The sequence below is a fragment of the Fusarium venenatum genome (assembly GCF_020744135.1).
Source record: "Fusarium venenatum strain MPI-CAGE-CH-0201 chromosome Unknown EDB82scaffold_2, whole genome shotgun sequence".
Lineage (NCBI taxonomy): Eukaryota > Fungi > Ascomycota > Sordariomycetes > Hypocreales > Nectriaceae > Fusarium > Fusarium venenatum.
Genome location: NW_027072130.1, coordinates 3890869 through 3912022, shown reverse-complemented (window position 1 = coordinate 3912022; position 21154 = coordinate 3890869). Strand labels below are relative to the sequence as shown.

The 21154-nt window shown below is 46.3% G+C and overlaps 9 protein-coding genes across 9 annotated transcripts; 4 read left to right on the top strand and 5 right to left on the bottom strand.

Moving 5' to 3' along the window:
* Positions 1-1859: 1859 nt before the first annotated feature.
* Positions 1860-3640, bottom strand: EDB82DRAFT_162420 (uncharacterized protein). Its single transcript, XM_025734258.2, has 5 exons — positions 3117-3640; positions 2837-3064; positions 2570-2772; positions 2265-2518; positions 1860-2211 (listed from the first exon to the last, which is right to left on the bottom strand). The coding sequence occupies exons 1-5, from the start codon at positions 3138-3140 to the stop codon at positions 1895-1897; spliced, it is 1026 nt and encodes a 341-aa protein (XP_025585083.1). The 5' UTR covers positions 3141-3640; the 3' UTR covers positions 1860-1894.
* A 1049-nt stretch (positions 3641-4689) lies between these two features.
* EDB82DRAFT_162117 (uncharacterized protein) lies at positions 4690-5449 on the bottom strand. The gene has a single exon (XM_025734257.2). The coding sequence runs from the start codon at positions 5355-5357 to the stop codon at positions 4794-4796; it is 564 nt and encodes a 187-aa protein (XP_025585082.2). The 5' UTR covers positions 5358-5449; the 3' UTR covers positions 4690-4793.
* A 576-nt stretch (positions 5450-6025) lies between these two features.
* EDB82DRAFT_162139 (uncharacterized protein) lies at positions 6026-7512 on the bottom strand. Its single transcript, XM_025734256.2, has 4 exons — positions 7197-7512; positions 6866-7147; positions 6487-6813; positions 6026-6429 (listed from the first exon to the last, which is right to left on the bottom strand). The coding sequence occupies exons 1-4, from the start codon at positions 7314-7316 to the stop codon at positions 6190-6192; spliced, it is 969 nt and encodes a 322-aa protein (XP_025585081.1). The 5' UTR covers positions 7317-7512; the 3' UTR covers positions 6026-6189.
* A 1564-nt stretch (positions 7513-9076) lies between these two features.
* EDB82DRAFT_523931 (uncharacterized protein) lies at positions 9077-9400 on the top strand (the record flags this gene model as incomplete). The annotated part of the gene is made up of 2 exons (XM_025734254.1): positions 9077-9206; positions 9258-9400. 2 exons carry the CDS (start codon positions 9077-9079, stop codon positions 9398-9400), a joined length of 273 nt encoding a protein of 90 aa, XP_025585079.1.
* A 576-nt stretch (positions 9401-9976) lies between these two features.
* On the top strand, positions 9977-12513 carry EDB82DRAFT_497946 (heterokaryon incompatibility Het-C). Its single transcript, XM_025734252.2, has 2 exons — positions 9977-11266; positions 11314-12513. Exons 1-2 carry the CDS (start codon positions 10373-10375, stop codon positions 12403-12405), a joined length of 1986 nt encoding a protein of 661 aa, XP_025585078.1. The 5' UTR covers positions 9977-10372; the 3' UTR covers positions 12406-12513.
* Positions 12514-13497, bottom strand: EDB82DRAFT_497943 (uncharacterized protein). Its single transcript, XM_025734251.2, has one exon. The coding sequence runs from the start codon at positions 13212-13214 to the stop codon at positions 12567-12569; it is 648 nt and encodes a 215-aa protein (XP_025585077.1). The 5' UTR covers positions 13215-13497; the 3' UTR covers positions 12514-12566.
* A 481-nt stretch (positions 13498-13978) lies between these two features.
* On the bottom strand, positions 13979-14881 carry EDB82DRAFT_554914 (uncharacterized protein; the record flags this gene model as incomplete). Its single annotated transcript, XM_025734250.2, has 1 exon — positions 13979-14881. The coding sequence occupies exon 1, from the start codon at positions 14801-14803 to the stop codon at positions 13979-13981; it is 825 nt and encodes a 274-aa protein (XP_025585076.1). The 5' UTR covers positions 14804-14881.
* Positions 14882-17481: 2600 nt separating this feature from the next.
* On the top strand, positions 17482-18764 carry EDB82DRAFT_497941 (uncharacterized protein). Its single transcript, XM_025734249.2, has 2 exons — positions 17482-17755; positions 17816-18764. The coding sequence occupies exon 2, from the start codon at positions 17831-17833 to the stop codon at positions 18518-18520; it is 690 nt and encodes a 229-aa protein (XP_025585075.2). The 5' UTR covers positions 17482-17755; positions 17816-17830; the 3' UTR covers positions 18521-18764.
* Positions 18765-18921: 157 nt separating this feature from the next.
* EDB82DRAFT_497940 (uncharacterized protein) lies at positions 18922-21080 on the top strand. The gene has a single exon (XM_025734248.2). The coding sequence runs from the start codon at positions 18978-18980 to the stop codon at positions 20928-20930; it is 1953 nt and encodes a 650-aa protein (XP_025585074.1). The 5' UTR covers positions 18922-18977; the 3' UTR covers positions 20931-21080.
* The last annotated feature ends 74 nt before the right edge of the window (positions 21081-21154 follow it).

The window sequence follows — 21154 nt, the reverse complement described above, 5'->3', positions numbered from 1 at the left end:
AACAGGCAATAAACGAGACTGATTGATGTTGTGATTGGCCAACCCCGCACATTCGGGTTCTAAAGCCGAGAGCCAGGCTCACCAGGGACTAGAATCCGACGAAGCCGAGATCGGCTGGGTAAAAGAGACGCTGTGATGTGTTGGTATTTGGAGCTTATCTATGACATGAACTTTACCTGAAATGGTAAATGGAGGGCAGACTGTGCATATGGAAAGATATCGTGGCATTCGTTGGCGAGGAGAGAGTTTGGGTGAGCTGAGGTTCATGATCATGTGCATCGGGTCGTCGGATTCAGAAGACGAGAAGAACGGGATCTTATGCCGTTATGTCCGTACTAACCAATACAGGGTGCTATGATAACGGATATTCTTCTTGTTCCCATTTGATACTGGTTTTCCAGACCCCGGGGTAGATGGTTCAAGTGCCGATGTTCCTGCAGCTTGCTCGGTGAACGGTGTCAGAAGAGGAACTAAGTTTGTGGATGGGTGTTCCCGAAAAGGTCTGGAATTGGCTATGTCACCTTGGTATCATACATTTGAGATATTACTGAGGCAAGAGAAAAGAACGAGGTCTGCCCTTGTTCAGCTCAATACTACCATCGATTGCGCATCCGAGTTTCCTCAGTCTTGCCTTGTCCGTCCATCATGCTCCGACGATCCCGAACCTCGGGATTATAGCCGATGGAACCATATCTTATCTCGTTGTATCCCACAGCGACAGCAAAAGCGTTTCTCGTTTCATATTGGACTTTGCTTGACGCCACAACCGACAAGACTTCTCATCAAGTTATCGGTCAATCCCCAAAATACCTTGCATCAGCCCAAGTATAGTTCATCTTGGCATCGCGTGAGACTAGCAAGCCAGTCATGCATAGCTTTACGCTAATTCATACGTCAAGCCACATTTTAGAGTAGCAAAGTTTCAAGTCAAACGGGAGGGGACAGCCGATAAGGGGTTTCGTCGGTATTTGTTCCCTAGTGGCGCTGAACCCATGATCAGTTGAGGAAGATAAGATGATAGAGAGCCCTTCCAACGTACCACTTCCTTGTCTCGGTCACAGCCTTCAGAATATTCTCAGTCAAATCCTATCACATGCCTCGTCAGGATCAAACCAGACTATACATCAAGTATTGTTTTACTCTCCCGTCTCTAGGTCCCCGATGCAGCTTCCTTGTCCCACTGTCCCGCTCCGTAGCCTAGAACTTCGAACAATAGATACTTTACTTAAGAATGAGAACACCACATGCTATCTGAAGGGATATAATCAGATCAAAGTATAGAGGGGCATCGGAAACGCACCCAGGGCTCGGGAGATAAAAGTGCGTAGACCCTGTTGGTACCTCCCTTATCTTGAACCAATGCTACGGTCAATATGAACATCTCAAGAGAGGCCAATCATAAGCTTTAGAATCTCCGTAGACTAGTTGATATGTTAGGTAGCCTTGGAACAGACTCTACACCACTGACGTACATGCATTTCTATGCATCGACTACATTGATCATGATTATAAACATGTCTTGTTTTCTTTAAACCACAATTGCTTAAGATTCGCAGATATCTTTCCCCTCTGCCGCACTTGGAGGGCAGCTCGGATTCCCACTCCACAATCTAAATGTCATAGTTTTGCTTTGATGGCACTCATGCAATGGTGGTACTGCTACACGTGTTGTCTATGACGAACATAAACAAGTCGGATATGTGTAACTGAATGAATATTATTCCTGTTATCTTCCATCTTAGTTCAAGTGGATATGTAAGGGCCTCACTTTGGCTTGTAATCATGAATATACCGCATGGTACCTCTATAGTATTGCACAATCTCTGCGACCACGTGGGTCCAAACAGTGTTATGTCTATGTATTTATTCAAATAGGAATCTAACTTTTATCTTTCTATGTACTGGACGTTATGCTATGTGTCACAAACACACTCTTTCCATCGCTGTTACGCTCGACATCGGTCAGCTCGGTTGAATTACCACCACGAATCTCAGTAACTAATCCGATCTCATCATCCCTCACTCCCCATTTTTTGTAAGCTGATGGTGGATGCCGTGTTCGCTGTGTGCCATTATTGGCTGTTCCTTGAGCGTAGTCGCTAGATGGCCCTGACGATTGTTCACGTGATTTACCCCGTGAGATGAACCTTCGAAGACCGGGGAGGCAAACGACTATGATCGCTGTGCTCATCTCGGCAGTGGACAGGATGTCTGTTGATCAGTTAGGTCAGGAAGGATTCGGGTTTATTAGGGGGGGGACGTACTGCCAGACTCGTCTTCGAGTTCGAAATCAGTCGCATTATATGCGATGAATCGTGAAAGACTGACTAGGAGGGTGATGGCACCCAGAGAAAACACACCAATAAGGGCAAGCTTCTGCTCCTTGCGAAGTGCAATGTGCTTAAGAAGGAAGAAGGGATAGAGAAACGCGACCAAGTCTGTAGACCAGTTCAGAACCCATTGAATGACAAAGGCAGCATACGAGTTCCATGTTGATTTGAGTTGGTTTGGAATAGACCTGGAGCAGTTAGTTGGTGGTTACGGGACACAGTCTTGAGGGAATCCGTACCAGTTATCAGTGATGGGCTGGCATATGAGGGTGTCGGTAAGGACTGTCGCAGTAAAACAGCAGCCCAGATAGACGGAAACTGCCAGCAATGCGTTCTTCAATCGTCCCGAAATTCTCGGTATCAAATTCCAGTAAAACAAGGTGATGGAAATCTTGGGGAGGTAGATTCCAATGTCGAAGAAGTACTGCGCCACAAAGACAATCTACAAGACAAGCGAATGTTAGCTCCTTGGTCCGTCTTGGCAAACAAAGGATATCCGCCCGTACCTTGAGGTATTCTTCCGAATCGACGAGGAGCTCGGTGGTGTATGCAGGGTTATCGATGAGGATTCGAAGGGCTAATGTCGAGCATATAAACCATCCCAGTGTAAATATCCATCCTGCCCAGGCAAAAAGATCGGTCGGTGTGAAGATGGATTGGTGGGAGAGGATGCGCGCCCAGCCGCGGAGGAGAAGGACGATAAAGGACAAGACAAGAAGAACTGCCTGGATAGCCTGGAAGGTGTCAGAAAAATGATAGCTTGCGGGATTTTTAGTGGAAACGTACAATTGAAGCATTAATGCCAACCATGCTGGAGGCTTTCAACAAGGAGGATCACCCTCCTTGCCCTGGAACAAAGAAACGAGCGTAGAACAACAACAAAAGGCAAAACCAGGAATGGTCACATTTAGGGAAGCATGGGAAATAAGAAGAAAAACAAATGTCGAAAACTTTGGACAAGGGGGGAGAAGATCATGCCAGGGACACAGTTAATGAATGATCAGTAGCCCGGGCCATTAAAGTTTTCTAGTCGACATCACTAACCAGAAAGATTTCTAGTGCTTAATAGCCTGTAGCAAGTTAAGCTACAGTTGCCACTAGCTTCGCATTGATGGATCTTTTAGGGAAGGTCGAAAGCCCGAGTGACAGTTGAAAAAAGAAGCTTACCAGGTGGATTTAGGGGGAACTTGACCCAATTGAGGAGTTGTTGGTCAAAATACGCGGAAGTATTCCACCCTGGTTCTATCCACAAAGTACCCGGAACCACTGTTGGTAGCATTATAGGATTCATTACCTGGTCATTGGAATTTATGGAAGGCTGAAACTAAGAGATTGCATGGATGCCATCGACCCGGGTAATCAATTCCTGCAAGGTTAGGTAAGAGATACAGCATCACTTTAGCTGTTGATCAAAATGAATGCTTGCAGACGTCAACCACGTGTTAACCTTTGACTAAGAACTAATCCGTCCACTCATTACCGCTATGGCTCATTGTATTTTCTGTGCCTTTGGCCGTTTCTGGGCACTCGCACCGGCGCCAGGCTAAGAGGCACGGACTACCAACACTATTCCGCGGGTCATTTTTTTTTTCTCGCTCCGAGACCGACTCAAGACTGTTTGTTAGAGTTCATATCCACAAAGAGAACCTGTTGATTGCCAAGACGTTTCATTGGATCGAAACGTGTTCTCGCTTCCCGACAGATCAGTCTCGGCCCGTAGACTCCCTTGGGATAATCTGCGCCCGTGGCCTGACTTTTTCCACCAAAACGTGATTTTATTAGAGTTGTAACATTTCTGAACTAGAAATTTGTGACGATTTTAGCCATGGGCAATTAATACTAGCCTTCTTCGTCTTTCTTTGCGAGTTTCATTCGGTAATGAGTAGGTCTTCAACTTGAAACATAATGCTAACGCTAACAACGATGCATGCAATATTTGCAACCGAGTATACAGAGTGGTCCTTTACTATTTATGCAATTCAAACCTTTGCGCTTCTTCTGTACCAATATTGATCTCTTCCGGGGTTTATACGCTCATTGGTAAGATTATTATAGCCTTAGATGCAGATGTATATTCTCTTGTTACACTAAAGGCAACATCAAAGCTCGTCACTTTCAGTGATATCATCACTTTAACAACACAGCTTACAGATATATCGAGAGCTCTCTGCTACATTCATATAAGTCAGTTACGCCAACCAAGTTCATTCCTAATTACCGGCCGCCAATTCTACCCCATACGCCTCCCAAGATAAATACAGCCGCCTCCCTATATCCTAGCGTATTCAAGTGTCAGAAGTAGGGCCAATACTACCAATATCCTCCTCTCTACAGAACCAGCCCAACATCGTTAAAGCATAGATACAAATTCATGTCAGCAAGAACTCTTCGTCTATTTCTTCCATCTTGCTTCTCGTATAATTGGGTTAGAGCACAAGAAAACTGAGCGTCTCCCTTTTGTTTCTAGTTTTTTTTTTTTACAATGCCACCATTGTTAGTCCGTTGTTGCACAACCTTTTCCAAAATAACGTTGTCAATATTAACATCAATATTGAAGCCCGAGATTTGGATATTAGGCCCGGCATCCAACTGATCCTGGGTCCAAGAGCAGGTCACATCGGACTGAGAGTAATCGGTGTTCTGAACAAGTGGTGCCGTAACCGCCAAGTTTTGCCATCCATAGCCACATAGCAAGAACGGATTGCCCAAGCAGTCTGATTGTGCGAGAAGGTACCAAGCTGATAGCTTGTAGGATTTACCAGCCTCGAGCGAGGATGAGGAGATAGTCTGTTCGATACCCAAAAAGTCCGGGACAGATGATGGTGCCTCGGCGACGAAGGAACCAGCTTGACTACCGGAGCGGAAGCCCGTAGTGATGATAGATAGGGGTCCATCTTGAGGCATCTTCTCCCATGGACTGACTGTCGATTTGGTACCTGAGCTAGGGCGTGGACTAACTAGCCATAGCCTCTTTGATTTTACCAAGCTCAGAAGAGACAACCCCATTGACAAAACAGTGAGGAGCATTCCAGCAAGATGGTAATAGTATGCCCCATTGTTGGCGAAGAGTATGGTGATGGTGAGATCGTCCCTAAGGTAGAGGGGTATAAGCCTTGTTTCGCGTGAGCGTCGTTGCAGACTTGGACATTACCGTTCCAGGCGGAGTCACGATCCAGCGTTCCGCAATTGGGCATTGGCGATCTCCCTTGCCATGTCGCAATTAAAATGGAGTTTGGAACTAGGGACTAGTCTAGATCCAAATCCTAGAGCGCAATCTATTCAATTCAGCCGTCCGAACCGACGCTGTAGCCAACGGGGCCATTGCACTCGCGATTGGTGCAGAGTTCTAGGGTGTTTCTCAATCCCGTACGTCCCGGCGGGCGGAAATGAAGGAAGCACATGCGGTGCATCCTCCGTTAACCATTGCATGGATCACTTCGGGAAGAAAACCCGCCATGGACAGGCTCCCCTGCATATTGTGCATGAGAAGATGTCTTTATCCGATGATTTCGGCTTCATCGGGAATAGTTGAAGGACATTTCTTTACTTGTCATGCTTTTCTCGATTGCCGAACTTAGATTCAGTCATTTCATGAATAGCATGCTACATCTACAAACTTGGTCATATCGTTTTCCGATAGTCAGTTTAAAGCAACGTACGAGTATGTACCCAACCAACTATTTCCTTCCCATAACACATCGCCATTATAGGTGCCACCGCTCGTTATATGTCCAATAATATGCGATCTGGGTAATTAACACATGACTTAACCGCATTTTTAAGAGCATGGAACAATTGAGCCTGTTCAGTTGTGTTGCTTGACTCGTCCTTATGTTGTATGAAGAGCGACGAAAAGGGCCTAGTAAACCGACTTGGTCTTCCCATCGACGACATCTCGGATAAAATCTTCAAGACTTTGGCCTTTGAGAGAAGGATACAAATCTTTGGCAAGGACATATCCAAGATACACTGCGTTTTCGGCTGTGTTGTCGCCACGGACGCCCCAGGACATCCAATACTCCGTAATTGCTTTTCCTTGCGACAACTCAGTGGTATCTTTGAACTGTGCCAGTTGAGCTTCGATTTGTTCCTTGGGCATCTACAAGTATTTCGTCAGCTTTATTTATCGGGTGTGGAGCTTTGGGGTTTGGGTCACCTCTGTGCGCTCGGGCTTTTCACCTGTAACCTTCTCGACCAGTTCGAAGACCTCATTCTGCGTTTTCGACTCTGTGTATGCAAAGACCTTTTTGTTTATAGTTCGATCGTCGTTGATTATAACGGCAACGTATCTTCCAATGTCGTTGAGGCTGACCAACGCAGATGGGTTGTTCCCGCCGCCGATGATGTTGTTGTTTGCGGCTGTGAGGCGACCTTCGAATTTTCCAGAAGGGACGAGAGGGAGTGTGATCTGATACCACCAGCCGACATCGATTACTGTATAAGGAAGATAGATACGCTGAATGTGGTCCAATATTTCCTCTTTCTGTAAAATGATGATTATTAGTCAAAGTGTGAACGGCTTCGCAGAGACTTACAATATCACGGGCCATCATAACACCTCGAGGAGCGACAGTAGCAAAGAAGCAAGGCACATATCGCTTGACTCCGGCCGCCTTTGCAGCGATTGAAAGAGGAATCTCGTCATGGAGTGCCTGATAATAGATGGCCGAGATGACTACGTCGATGCCTTTCAGAGCAGCCACGAGTTCATCCTGGTTACCTTGAAGGTCAACGGCAACTATTTTGACGCCTTTTTCTTTCAAAGCGACTGTCGTAGGTTTCTCAATCGAATTTGGTCGGACCAGGGCTGTGATATCCTATTCGTCGTCAGTCATCACGTCAACCGAAAAGAGTTGAACAGCATACAAACTGCGTGTCAGACTCCAAGAGGCCATTGACGATGGATCCTCCGGTAGCGCCAGTAGCTCCAACAATTGCAACCTTCATTTTCGTTTTGTTCTTTTGTCCTTGATAGATTCTGTCCATGGAGATTGAGGAAATGAAGATTAATAGGTCAAGCCAAACTCCGCAAACTCCGCGCAATACAACTGCCGTTCCGCCTCCACTCACTGGCGGTTGTTAATGGGGCTTCATTTTAGTGGACGATTTAGCCATGAGGGGAATTGCTACCGGTTACCACGGACTTAACGTGATGAACCCCGACGATTTGACGTCAAGCGTGTTCCCTTTTTCGGAGATCACTAAATATGAGACATAATGTCAATATCTCTTGAACTGAATCAGGGCAACATAAATAACCTGTATGTTAAATCGTGATAGATGAATGGCGGCGTCGAGACATGGAACATGCCGCCATAGCTACAGACCCGGCATGCATGTGAGTTCGCAGGATATCCAGACCTTTGACAATATGTTTTAATGGCTCCGGTAGTCTTCCAATCATCAGATTGACTCCCAATATTGTCTAGCAGTCACCCAACATTACCTCTCGAAAATCAGGCTGGCCATCTAGTGGATGTTCATATGTTGCGCCCTTCTTATTAAGTCCGAGTCAATTGCTGATAGATGCTGACCTGTATATTCCGTATAGCTTCAAATCAGCGTATCCGATGCCTAATATAAAAGTATTCGTACCTTTAATAAGATGTGGCTGCGATAAAAGCTTTGATGGCACCATCTCAGAATGTGGTTCCAGAAGCGGACCCCTAATTTTAGCGGGCAGTCGCGCTGAACAAGCAAGCCCCTCCAGTAGGGTCGGTAAGTAAAACATGTCGCGTATTGCAGCATCAAATTATGCCAAACACATGCGCCTTATTTGCTATAATACCAGCTTCAGTCATACGATCAGTGATATTTCATCAAATATCGAGCCATATCGGTTCCACAAGCACATATGCATCACAGGATCCAATCTTGATACTCGCAGTTCTCGGTGAGTCCGCTTCCCCGTATGAGTTGGCAATGACATAATTCTCTCTTTGCAACAGATTGGCAATCATACCACTTCAATTAGCGCGTGAGTAAATGCAGATTAGCGATTGCAGGTTTAGAATTAGGCGCGCAGTGTAAATCCTACTGAGAGCTGGGGTAATACGTCCCAAGAATGGATGGCTCGCGAAAAGCCGGAGGGAAATGGACTGATGTCCGACTTATTCTCGCAGTGAAAAAAGGGTGCCTAAGTACATAATGACTGACATCAGCTGTTCTTGACCTGAATATGTCTCAAAGATCATAGTATTGCTCAGGATGAACAAGAGAGTTAGTTGACTGCGGAGTAGATCTGAGGCGCTCGGGTAGATGGATTGAAACAAAGCCGTATCTCTAGATAATCTTGCTTAACAAAGGCGCCATCTCGGTCTCACAAATCGAGTGTTTATCCCCCACGTTCCAATCTCAAACACTTCATCAGAGTCTTGTTTGTTACAGTTGTCAGTGCATTAAAGTATCAGCAGATTCGATACGCAGATGACTTTGGGAGTTGGAGAAAGCAGACCATGACCCCACAAGTTCCACGCCATTTCATCAGGGGGCTGGCACCACTGTAAGATATGCCCTGGAAATGGTGGTCTGACTTGGCGCTGCCTCACTACAACGGAGCGACCCGACTAAGACGATGTAGAATTAATGATAGAACGGGTATGTATTTTTATTTCGCTATACGGCAAACGAATTGATATAAGACAATGAGAGAATCATTTTACTCAAGGTCATCATTCACTCATCAGCATTCAATCCATCACACCTACCAACTCTCACAAGTCCAACACTACATTACAACTATCATCATGACTACCAACTCTTTCGGCGGAGCTCTTCCTCGCTTCGACTTCCCTGCTCAACCACAACCTGCCATGTCTCGCATTGCACGCGTCAACAAAGCTCTTCCAGTAGTCTTGCTCGCAGCCACAGTAGCCGGTAGGCCGTTTATACACAGCGCAACCATGTTTTGTACTAACCATCATCCAGCACTCGCTGTCAAGACAAGACAAAACTTTGATGCACCCATCACTACATCAATGTTATTTGCACGCCCGCAGAACTTGGTGCCTCAAGGGCAGATAAGCATTGACAAGAGGAATGGCGATGTGGGATTGAAGCCAAAACAATAAGATTAGACATTGTGATGGGTGGTAGGATTGGGAAGCATAAGGAAGCGATTTACAGACCCGTTTTAAACATGAGAGTAGGGCTGGTCCCAATACATGGCATTTTAATTATTCACTCGCTGGTTTTATTCAACACATATCCTCAAAGTACAAGCATCGTGAGACTAGATCCCTTCTAGAAGATGCGACCGATACATTATTGGTCCCAACAATAGCAGTGATCTTGGACTCCGTGTTGAGAACCGCGTGAATGGAGTGACATATCACATTTGGGGCAAAATGCAGATCCAATGTTTCGATGTAACCGCGGAATCAGCTCCGGAAGATCCATTCTTACCTGAGTTTATGTGATAAGATAAGACACGTTCATATAAGATAACTGATCTCCGCTGGATCGAGGGACGAAGATGAGCGAAATTAGTCAGTCGGTTTACGCTCCTAAAACCTGCGTTCTTGAGCAGCTTATTTTTGCACGTCAGGTCACAAGACGTCTCTTACATAGGGTTTACCCTATAGACACCACTGGATAATTGAAAAGCAGTTGAACAGCGCTAGCAACAATTAAAAAGAATCTTGCCATAAATGTATTACAAATTCTGTTTATTTAAGATACGTCTCTATGCATATTAATTGCCAATAAATATGAAAGTGTTTGTATCTTTATACGATCTCGAAATCTGTCTCCGGTGTCTTGGCGCCCATTGAGTAACTTCAATTTGGAGGATCGAGATACGTCCCCGGAGTTAAGATATACTTTGTCTAAGGGGCTTAATCAACCGAGATATATGTGCTCTCTATCCTCAAACTAGTGCCTCAATGTCAGTCCGAATTTTCCTAGCGCATTGAATCAGTTGTTCGGTACGGTTAATTTATGTTCCGAAACCAAAATCCTTGTCGTCGTGCTCATCATTTTCTCTTTTCCGTCACTCCCAAGACATCTATGACGTCACAAAGCATTCCCCAACTTTTGCAACAATGACATTCTCGCTCACGACAAAAATACTGCTCGTCAGCCTCGTATGCCTCCTCTTCGCAAGCCGAGTGTCAGCCTTTGGCGCGGGTGAAGTGGCGGGAACTAGTTCCTTCAACGGTTACGTCTGGCGACATGGCGACATTGCAGAGGCACTGCGCTATTTGCCTGCCAGCTTCGTTACTCACTATCGCTTTACGGCCCTCGAACGACGACAAATATACTTTGGGAACTGGTTGAGGGACTTTTCGCAGATCATCGATACAACGGGTCTCGAAACTGTCCCTGAACCTGTGTTGAGAGCCATTGTCAGCATTTTGGGTTTCATGGAATTTGGGTTTGCGACCGACGAGTTTGACGTCACGCGTGAGAGGCTGGGATGCTACACACACGTGGAACACATCGACAACCCCAAAGGATACCCCGACAATGCGAAAGACGTCGACGAGAGGCTTCGAGGGCCTGTCGATCCCCGGGAACTCGAGTTCGACCCCAAGACGGGCATGAAGAATTACATTGCAAACTCCGGACACGGTTGGGATACATCAGCTGATTACGTCACGCGCCAACTCCGCGAATGCATCCGGCTCGGCCGGGATAAGAACCCCAAGTCCAAGAAGGAAGCCTTTATTCATCTTGGCGCAGCACTACATACTCTTGAGGATTTCTCAGCCCATAGCAACTTTACCGAACTATGTCTTCAGGATCTTGGCGAGGCCGATGTCTTTGCTTTCGTCGGAGATGCCTGTCGCGTCCAGACCCCGGGATGGAGAGGGCGAATGGTCCCGCCTATTGTGACGGGCACATTTGGCATGCTTGACATATTTCACAGTCTTTTAGGCGAGGCTGATGATATGGCTGTCCTTCAATGCAAAGGTTCCTTGGAGAACCTGGAGAATGTACGACCACACCTCCCTTCTTGGGTCATGCATACTGACTTTTGTAGGAAATGAACATCGGAGAGATCGCGTTCCAGCATCTGTACGACATTCTCAGAGCTGCTATCGAAGCCCTCAGCAAGCTTGCCTCCAACACTACAATCCACGATCCCATCCTACAACAACTCGAAAGCGTCGGTGTGCTATTCCAAAAAGCCGAAGAATCCAAGAAGGCTAGCACAACAGCCGAAAGTAGCCTCGACGCGAACAACCTCTGGCAGACCATCGAACCCATTTTCTATCTTCACGATCGCATCAAGAAGTGGATCCAGGAGCGAACCGAAACACACGATGACGAACCGCTCTCGGAGGATTCAAGCACGCAGCTGGGAAAATATACAGATCAACTTGTGTTCAAGTACTTGAGTCTCATGATTGAGAGTTCCATCATGCAGCTGCGCAATGCGCTCAAGGCAGCTAAGGAACGTGTCGATGCGGAAGCTGCGAAATCTACTTCCGCAGAAGTTTACCTTGATGGCGAAGGATCAGATCCCAGCCACTCGGATATTTCCAAAGACCATTTCAGCAACGTTCTCAACCAGCCAGCCGGTCTCGTATCAACCGTCACTACCAACTGGACCACCCAGCAAGTTGTGAAATGTTGGGACGATCCCTTCCGCGATGAAGAAGAAACCATCCGCCAGATCTTGACCATCATGCATCACCCTGCCTTCCCAGGTCGCCACAAAACACCTATCCAGAAGTACATGTTCACCGCGGTCGAGGAATGGTGGAACCATAACACGGCTTCGGAAAAGGATACAATCCGGGGCATGCTCACTAAGGAAAGCGTCCGCAACAGGCAGCACGAGAACCACACCCTGACACTCAAAGATTTGGAAGGCAAAAGAAAGGGAGTTGCTGAGTTCCCTGGTTCCCGGCCCAAGATCAAGCAGAAGCCCGCCAAACCGTCCCCTTTGTCATGGGCTGTGAGCACGGCCAAGACTGATGCCAAATGGATTTTTGGGGCCATGAAGAGAGGAGCAAGGGATCCCGTCGGAGCAGTCTGTTTTATCGGAGGCGGTGTGTATATGCTTTTCGTTCAGATATTTTTGATCATAACTGGCGTTTTTGGACTTTGGAAGGCGAAAAAGGATTAATGGTAGAGACGATACCCTGATAGATGAGAGGTATATATTTCGTTCGTATCACGTCAGGCGTTTGGGAAGATAATACACGAGAAGACTGTTGTCTTATTGATTGCGACATAGCCCGCTGCAAAATAGTCTATCTACTAATACAGTCAAGGTTTCCATTCCGACTAATCGTTCAAATCAGATCTGATGAGCTGACCTTGAGCATCAAACCAAACACCAGCCGGGCTTTGGTGATAGCGCCAAGCAAGGACTATAAGTTCCTCTCGGTCAGTCGCATAAAAGTAGTTCAGCGTAACGTTCGTGCTATTGGTTGAACCGTTGGCAGAGCCATTTATAGAGCTATTCGTAGCGGAAATGTTGTTGCCATGATGAGCAGCTATTTCGGCTACTTTGTATATCGGTAGGCATACGACTTGACAGTTGTCGTAAAGGCCGGGGTACAACGGGGGCATGAGATTCCAAATGCCTTCAATATTTTTCGCCACCCAACGTGCCACGATTGCGTTAGACCTGACGACTATGCAGTTATGGATGGCCCAGATCAAGAAGGAGCGGCGATAGACGGTATTGTATTCGATATCGGTGCCGCCCCTTTGGTGCCAATGCCGGCGGTAGTTCCGGCGGCTGGCGAACGGGGGAGGCCTGGCCGCGTCGGACCTAGAAGAAGAGGAAGATGCAGGCGTGCTAGCGTTGTTTGGTGATGTGCCTTGAACATCTTGCTGAGCGTCGGCAGTGGCAACTAAAGTAGAGGACTCTTTAGGTCCGTGTACAATGACCCTAAAGGGGGGTTGGTCTCGGCGAGGATCATCCATGCTTGTGTAGGTATGCAAAGACGTATTTTCTCTGATGGGAAAGTCGATATTTGGGGATGCGATACGTGACTAGATGTTGCAAGTGTGTTGAATGGTGATGCCTTATCATGATTGTGTAAAGTCAAACTGATCAGCGGAAACTGAGGCTTTGTTTGGTTTGTTGGAAGGAGGAACCCACTAAGAATACCGGAGCTTACATACTGGGTAGGTAGGTAGGTAGGTACCGTAATATTCCGTCAGATTGGTCGAGAAAAGTAAGAAGATTAAGGCAGCTACAGCGGGGTACAGGTAAGACAACTTAAGACTTGAGTAAATTAATGATAGCTTCTCTTTCTTTTGTTATCTGGACTAGATGATATATAGAAATGATTGATACGGCAAGGCCCTGTGATATGCCTTAGTCGGCTTACTGTTATTGACTAATTTGATAGAATATTACGATAGTTGGCTCTGCCATTTAGATTAGATTACCAGAAGCGACGAAATTAATAGGTTAGCTTTTGCTATTTAGATTAGGTTTCTTAGGTTGTTTATCCTAGTACCCGAAGACAACACTTCTACCAAGATTGCAAACAGGTGTAATTAATTGGTAATGATTGAAGAGCAACTAGACTAGAATGTTACCAAAAGCAAACCAAGCCCTATCCCGAATGACCATATCCATGTCGGGACCTGTTTGCTATCACTGCCGCAGAAGCCAACAGTATAGTAAGAGAACATTGAACTTGAAACATAATTACAAGCCAAATCAGCCTTGCACACTCTTAGTGTCTGGAGCACTTGCGCTCGATGTGGTGCCACTTCTCGCCTTGGGGACAAGCGCAGGTCTTGTGCTCCTTGAGAAAGTCCTTACCGCTGTCGTGGCAGATGCACTCCTTCTTTGCGTCATCGTAGTAAGCATGTCTGCCGCAGTGGTGGAGGATGCTTCTCAAAGAGATGTGCTTCTTGCACTTCTTGTGCTTCCTCTCGAAGATCTCTGCCTTGTTGTGACAAACACATTCCTTCTTCTCCTCGCTGTAAGAGGCGTGCTTGCCGCAGTGGTTGTGGTGCTTGTGCTTCTTGGGGTCACGTTCCTCGATGACATCTCGCTCTGACTTGGGTCCCTTTCCATCCTTGGACTTCTTGTCATCGTCGGTCTTCTTGTCGTCTTCGACCTTCTTCTTATCATCCTCTACCTTCTTGACATCCTTGGACTTCTTGCACTTCTTGTGGTGCTTCTCGAAAACCTTTGAGCTGTCGTGACAAACACACTCCTTCTTTTCTTCGCTGTAAGAAGCATGCTTGCCACAGTGGTGAAGGAGCTTGTGTTTCTTGGGGTTGCGCTCCTCGATGATGTCGCGCTCTTCCTTGTGCTTCTTGTCTTCCTTCTCTTTCTTGCACTTCTTATGCTTCTTGTGGTAGGTTTCCCCACTGGCATTGCAGACACACTCCTTCTTCTCCTCATTATAAGAGGCATGTTTGCCACAGTCATGATGGCCGTGGTGCTTGCTGCGCTCCAAAAGACTTCCAGGCTCGGCCGCAGGGTTGGGAATGGCAGCAACAGAGGTTATGGCGAGTATAGCGCCAAGGAATAATTTGTTGAAGAGCATGATGGAGGTTTGTTGAGATGGTTGTATGTATGGAAGAGTAAGCTGATGAATCGAGAGTGAGGTGAGTGTTGATATTTGGAAAATGGAAGGATGCAAAGGGATGTATATATAAGAATATAGAGTAGCAGAGTCTTTGGGTCTGTATACGACACTGCCAATATTAGAAACGCTGCAATGGTAGCCTCAGTAGAGTTGTAAATCATTTCTCCTTGGTTGGTTCCGTTCTCTTTCAGTATGGCTCCCCAGGGTCTCCGTGATACTTTCCGACTCGGAACTCGGACGTGGTCTAGACCGTTGATCAACGGATGTCGCGGACGGCAGATCGGCAACTAGTCAACTTCCCCCATACTTCGTCTCTGGTCCTCGTATCCAGGCTCCAGTCTTCGGCACTGCAATTAGCTGCACCAAATGATGTGTCTACGCTAGGACAGTTTCGTCTGATATTCTGTCACATCTTACCCAACTACCGGTAATGCATTTGGCAAAAGTCCCACGACCATGGTATTGGGGAGGAGTGAGAACTTTGGATAGAACGGCATCCGAGGTTGTGGTAATCTCAAAAGCCCATGAATCGTGAGACTAAACCCTAACACTACATTCTCTGGTAGTAAGGAGATACGAAGGTTGACGCGGCTTGTGGCTGTGTCCTGGACTCTCAGTTTCCCCTGCAAACATGGTCTGTTGCGATTAGATCGGACTATGATGTATTTGCCTACCCTCTGGTATCAGGGAGTTGATCAGTATGGGAATAAGAGACGAGTAGCAAGTAGGTTCACGATGTTTAGACCATTATCTTGTGTTATTTATTTTTGTACCTCGAAGCCCAGAGGTCATCCTTGCTGCTATGTACCGATTACCCTAGTTAGGGAGTGATTTAATGACAGCGACCCGGGCCATGATTGACAATGAAATGAATGCAAGGACGATGGCCCTGTGACAAAGTGGCGCAGGAACGGCCATAGAGACATCTGTCGACCAGCCAGACTGGGTGTGACCGATACGCGCCGCCCAATCAGAGAAGAATGTCCATTCATCTGAATGTCGCAAACAAAGGATCTTCTCCGCATAATACAGACTTTCGGGATCTGAGACTCTGAGCAAGACGTCAGATCTAAGTGTGAGCGGCTATGACGGGACGGCTGTCACTGCCGAATATGATGGTTGCTGAGGAGAGTCTGGGTCTTCGGCACGCTCCGAGCTAATTATAGCGATGCGTACGTGGCTTGCTTTGCGCTGTTACTCATTAGCCAATCCATTGAGACTTATCCAATCATACAAAGCGCTCAAACTCTATATGGAAACTCTACTATACGGAGACTACCAGCAACAACAGAATTGGTGTCCCGTTCATCCGATTGATGAATGGAACAAGACACAACACCGAGAAAAGGGCATGGACTTTGTCAAGGGTACGAGAGTATAGAACCATGCCCAAAAGAGCAAAGAAAGGAAGGCGGAGCGATAATCTGGACGCTCTGTACCGGAACATGACATAAACCCGTCCGACCAGATGTGACCTTGAGGCTTAATCTCCGGGGTGGTAAAAACCATTGAGAAAGTTCTTTGATGAGAGACAGATCAATAATACCCAAGCTGGAAATTTCAGCTAACCATGAAAACAATCGTTCCCCACTGATTACAGGAAACTCTTACTCGAAGAATTAAATTAACCCTAAGCTAACATGAGAAGCTCACAGTTTATTACAGACACTCGCCAAGTTTTTGCGTTATCTTTATGAGTCAATGAACTTCTTTTGTTGACTTTCTCGTGGTTCGGTCTGGTAGCTTTACTTCTGCAGAGCTGCGGCATAGAAGTATTACAAACAGCCTTTGACTAATCGAACAGCTCTATTCATGATATGAAAGATCCCATTGATCCATCACCAGTTGTCTGACAGGAAAAGCAAACTATTAGAAGCGAAACATGATGCACCAGCATGAGTACGTCGAAAGTCCACCACAAAGGCCGTTAGTTGCAGGAGTGAAATGGTGGGCATCAGCTAGGGATAAAGTTACTTTTAGGCTTCAAAACTCACGTAGAGCCACCAAATTTGCCTGTATCTTGTTCCATGGTGGCAAAACCACCCATAGAAAATGCCGAAATGCACTTTTTGATGCCTGCTGGCATCGTTCCTAAACTGTTGAGAATTTTGAGTCCAAGATCTAAGAGGAGGTTTTATATATATTCGCTAGCAGGAATTTCTAGAGCTGATACGTCTGTGTTAGAATATTGTCTCGTTAAGGTTTAACTTTCTCCTTATATTTAATAATTTGTACGCAAGGTTTTTATCACGTATAATGTTATTCCTACGATGTGAAAGTTTATTTCCAGTATATCTACGTCTACTTGCTATTTACTTCGTAGTTTTAGGAAAGAAATAAAAACTTATTATTGCCATCTCTGACTTTCTAAAACTTATATAAGGTATAAATAAGTTAACTACCTACTTCACTTTGCTTTGATACTCGTCTTCCCATCTTCTCACTTACGTTCTCAGCCCCCAAACGACGGAAATTTTCAACATGACTTCAAAAATTGTCCAACTGCTGAGCGATCAGCACAACCCGAACTCGTACATCGTGGATCAAATTCTTTCCAATATCGGAATCGCTAGAATTTTTGCGTTACATGCGACATGTCAACGTTTACGATGGCTAATCCATCACATGACAGACTAACCTCATCTGCTTAACATCAATAAGCACCTTGAGAGATTCTCCAACAATCCCACTCGCTTCAGATACGAGCTCGGTAAATGTGATGGGCTGATTGCAGGGTCATTCGTACGGAATTTCTTGACCTTCAGCAGCCCAGCTAGTGCTAGACTAACCATTTTCATTGACGGAATGAAGGACTACCATTTCTTGCGCTATCTAGAGAAAGATGAAGGCTATGGCGAATATACGAAATGACGGCAAACGTACCTAACTACCCACAAAACACATTCCGATGTGAGCATCCTTATCCGAACGAGAGGCCACCCTATCATCGACATAATTAACAGGGCTCAGACTTCAGCTGATTTAATGTTTATTATCCGGAACAAGGTTTACTGTCTGTTTCCATTGTCTACCATCAAGCGGCACACATTATTTGTTCTCGGGCCCTCTAATGATCACATGGACATAATACTGCGGAAATATGCAGCCTTCGGTTGGACAAACATATGGCCTGATGAAGCTCCTGAACTCATCCCTCAAGGAGCACTGCAACAGATCGGCGGCCAGGGGTCCCTCATTATCGACCTTGGTAATTCTTCAAGAGGAAAGTTCACTCCAGATTATGTCCTCGAGAACGGCATATTTCCAATAGGCTGGTCTGCGCACGATTACGATGACCACCCACGTCTGGCTGTTGGCGCAATGCCAATGGGTGGGGATCCGGCACTGAGATACATTCATACCACCGGGTGCATAGGGATGCCGCAAGCATCATGGATTGGGTTCCTGACAACAAAACTTAGACATTGGGAATATCTTGAGATCATAAAGATGGATCCCGACGCAAGGCCAGATTGCTTCTTCTTGCCCAACCGACCCACCTTGGGCAACTGGTGTGACTGTCTCACATATATCCAATTTTACATGATGTCTACGTGGGATTATGCGGATGAACATATACCCACATGGTTTAGAGAATGGAGGAAACAAGAGACGACACTGGCGCTGCTGCCTCCGGCTCCAGACTACAGAACCGCGGTGCAGCAGACCACTTAGATCTCGAGTTTCTCTTGGCACCTATCCATCTGTAGACTCTATTTAGACAGTCACGCTTAGCTATTGTAGGGAATAACGGAATAAATGCTCCTTAGTCTTTCAAGTCTAAACCAATCAACTTTCAAGCTTTCAGTCCCCTAACCCGTTGGACCCTTGCACGAACTAGTGATTCTCGACTCTGAGCTGAAAGAGGTTACTAACCATAACAAGCAATGATCCACGCCACAACACGACTTCACCAATTGCAACAGGTCACCTTGTTTCTCATGGCGTCGAAGTTTGTCTTTAAATGGTTGCTATAACGTCTTTACAGGGGTAATGACAAGGGGGTTCTGCAGTCAAACGGCAAAGTGATAGCACTGCCAAGAAAAGGTCAAGACGGCCCATCCCCCGCAAGATATTCTTCATCCTTCTTCCTTGGCTTCTCTGTACGACGTACGATAGCAAAAACATCACAATGTTGGAAACAAGCATTTCCTTCATAAAATCTGCTGTGCCAGTATATCACAATGCTGTCAAGTCGATCATCTTCAAATGCGCCGAGTTGCTTATGGGTATCTTTATCTATAAGCTTTTCTCCTTAATCGCAGCCGGCTCAAACCAGTTCACGTCTTATCTCATGTTCACAGAAGATTACATTCAGCGTACCCTTTACATCTCGTCGCGCGGTCTATCACGAGCAGGCCTCATCGTACTTGCCTTCAGCCTTCTGAACATCGTCCTGTCACTCTATGGCACCCTTCTCTGGGCATTGGATGCTCCTGGTTACATCTTCAAAACTTCGACTGTCACGATCGCCGACTACGCGGATTTGAGGAACGAGAATCCACCATACATCGTTCAGTTGTCTTTAGATCCCTCCCGTATTAACGATTCTACACAGAGGCTATCGCAGATTATTGGATCTGACCTCTTTCAACCTGGACTGAATTACACCTTGACTGGCCAAGTCTCCAATAATAATAGCGCACCAGAAGTTGTCCCACAAACAGGACCAGTTGATGTGGGTGCTCGGATCTGGCTCGATGATGATGGCCTCTCTGTCTCAATCGAAGTTAGCCTCGTGAATCCCCCCAACCCAGTATTGCAGAACAAGGACTACTATGTGAACACCACTGATGGCGACGGATACACGGTGTGGGAGAGTACATTTGACGATGTCTTCTCGAAAGACTTTGTTGAAAACATCGCTGGAAAGCCTGAGGTCCATTGGGACACCGCCTCGGATGGACTGGCTGACTCTAGATACATCTTGCCCAACAGATACGACAACATCTGGTACTCCTTTGGTTCGGGCGGTGGCTCAGCTCTCATGAATCAGGTCTTCACAGTGACCAAGGGCAAGAGGCGTCACACTTTCTTCCAGTCCACGTTCAAAACGACTATGCTCACGACCTCTGGAGTTCCTCTGGTCAAGAAAGAAGTGTCAGACCTTGTAGAACGAACAGGACATCTTGATCATGATAACAAAAGGGTTATTTCCTCTAGCCGCATTGTCGACAACATGATGAATGCTCAAAGTCAAAACATGAGCTATCATTATGGTCTCAACACAGTTTCAAACAACAAAATATCTACGCTACAAAACACATGGGGTTCATACACAGTATCGAGCAACGGCAGACGCCTGTATACGCTCGTCAGGATGACGAGTACCAACATGACCCTCATTCGATCCGAAAGTATTTCGAAAGCGCCAGAGCCACAGGAGAAATGCGAGTATTCAAACTTTCAGACTGAAGCTTTCGGTGGCAAGTACGGCCGATCCGACTGTTTTGGGCACTCGGCCGTCGACGATCCCAGATTCTTCGGCCTGGTAGACACTGCTGCGGTAATGGTCGCCCATGATCTTGGCGACGGTCGATCTAACCTCAGCTCCAAGTCACTGGACAACAATGCCTTGACCTGGATCCGGGATAATGCAGACACTATGGAATCGCTTCTAATTTCGAGAGCGTATAGTGTCGGCATCGACCCATCTCTTGTGTACATCAGCGTGGACAAACTCATTGTTGCCGTGTCTTATCTCCAGCTTGCTCTAAGCTGTCTGGCCCTGCTGATGGCTATTGCTTTATGGCTTGCTCTTATGATCTTCGCTGATGCCCACTGGGCCAGCTCACTCTTGGCCAATCTGATTCATACTACAACAGAGACGGGCGGCGCAAAGCCTGGGTACATGATGCGTGATCCCAATGTGTCCTTGCAGCCCATGGGTAAGAGAAAGCTTCTGGCAGTGAAAGGAGGACAGGTCACTCTGTGTTCTCCTACCCCTGTTTATGGAGAACAAACAACCGGTTATGTTGATGATACGAAAGGTCAGATGACAGCAGAGGGTTATCCTGTTAATTATACCCAGCCTCACAATGGAGGAGAAAGGTTGATGGCAGGTTTTGATCGAACACAAGCGTGAGGATGGGGTGCGTTCAAGCATATGACACTCGACACAATTGCAAATAGGTTAAAATATAACGTCAGACATTACGAAAGCATTTCTTGCAGACTCTGGTCAAATCTAGATGAGCAGAACACAGAAATAAGACCAACACGAGCTTGGACAGGTTTCACTACTATGCGTCTCCTGGTCTTAACACACACCGGTCTTACCAAGTGTTCACCTGTAGTCATACCTATCAT

Excerpts from the sequence above, each read along its gene's own strand:
- EDB82DRAFT_162139 (XM_025734256.2), bottom strand. The coding sequence starts at position 7,316 with ATGGACAGAATCTATCAAGGACAAAAGAACAAAACGAAAATGAAGGTT. Across the intron at positions 7,148-7,196 it reads TGGAGTCTGACACGCAGTTT|GATATCACAGCCCTGGTCCG; the intron begins GTATGCTGTTCA and ends GACGACGAATAG. Across the intron at positions 6,430-6,486 it reads AAAAGCCCGAGCGCACAGAG|ATGCCCAAGGAACAAATCGA; the intron begins GTGACCCAAACC and ends AAATACTTGTAG.
- EDB82DRAFT_497941 (XM_025734249.2), top strand. The coding sequence starts at position 17,831 with ATGTTTATTATCCGGAACAAGGTTTACTGTCTGTTTCCATTGTCTACC.
- EDB82DRAFT_497946 (XM_025734252.2), top strand. The coding sequence starts at position 10,373 with ATGACATTCTCGCTCACGACAAAAATACTGCTCGTCAGCCTCGTATGC. Across the intron at positions 11,267-11,313 it reads CCTTGGAGAACCTGGAGAAT|GAAATGAACATCGGAGAGAT; the intron begins GTACGACCACAC and ends TGACTTTTGTAG.
- EDB82DRAFT_162420 (XM_025734258.2), bottom strand. The coding sequence starts at position 3,140 with ATGGTTGGCATTAATGCTTCAATT. Across the intron at positions 2,773-2,836 it reads ATTCGGAAGAATACCTCAAG|ATTGTCTTTGTGGCGCAGTA; the intron begins GTACGGGCGGAT and ends CTTGTCTTGTAG. Across the intron at positions 2,212-2,264 it reads ACTCGAAGACGAGTCTGGCA|ACATCCTGTCCACTGCCGAG; the intron begins GTACGTCCCCCC and ends ACTGATCAACAG.
- EDB82DRAFT_497940 (XM_025734248.2), top strand. The coding sequence starts at position 18,978 with ATGTTGGAAACAAGCATTTCCTTCATAAAATCTGCTGTGCCAGTATAT.
- EDB82DRAFT_497943 (XM_025734251.2), bottom strand. The coding sequence starts at position 13,214 with ATGGATGATCCTCGCCGAGACCAACCCCCCTTTAGGGTCATTGTACAC.
- EDB82DRAFT_162117 (XM_025734257.2), bottom strand. The coding sequence starts at position 5,357 with ATGCTCCTCACTGTTTTGTCAATGGGGTTGTCTCTTCTGAGCTTGGTA.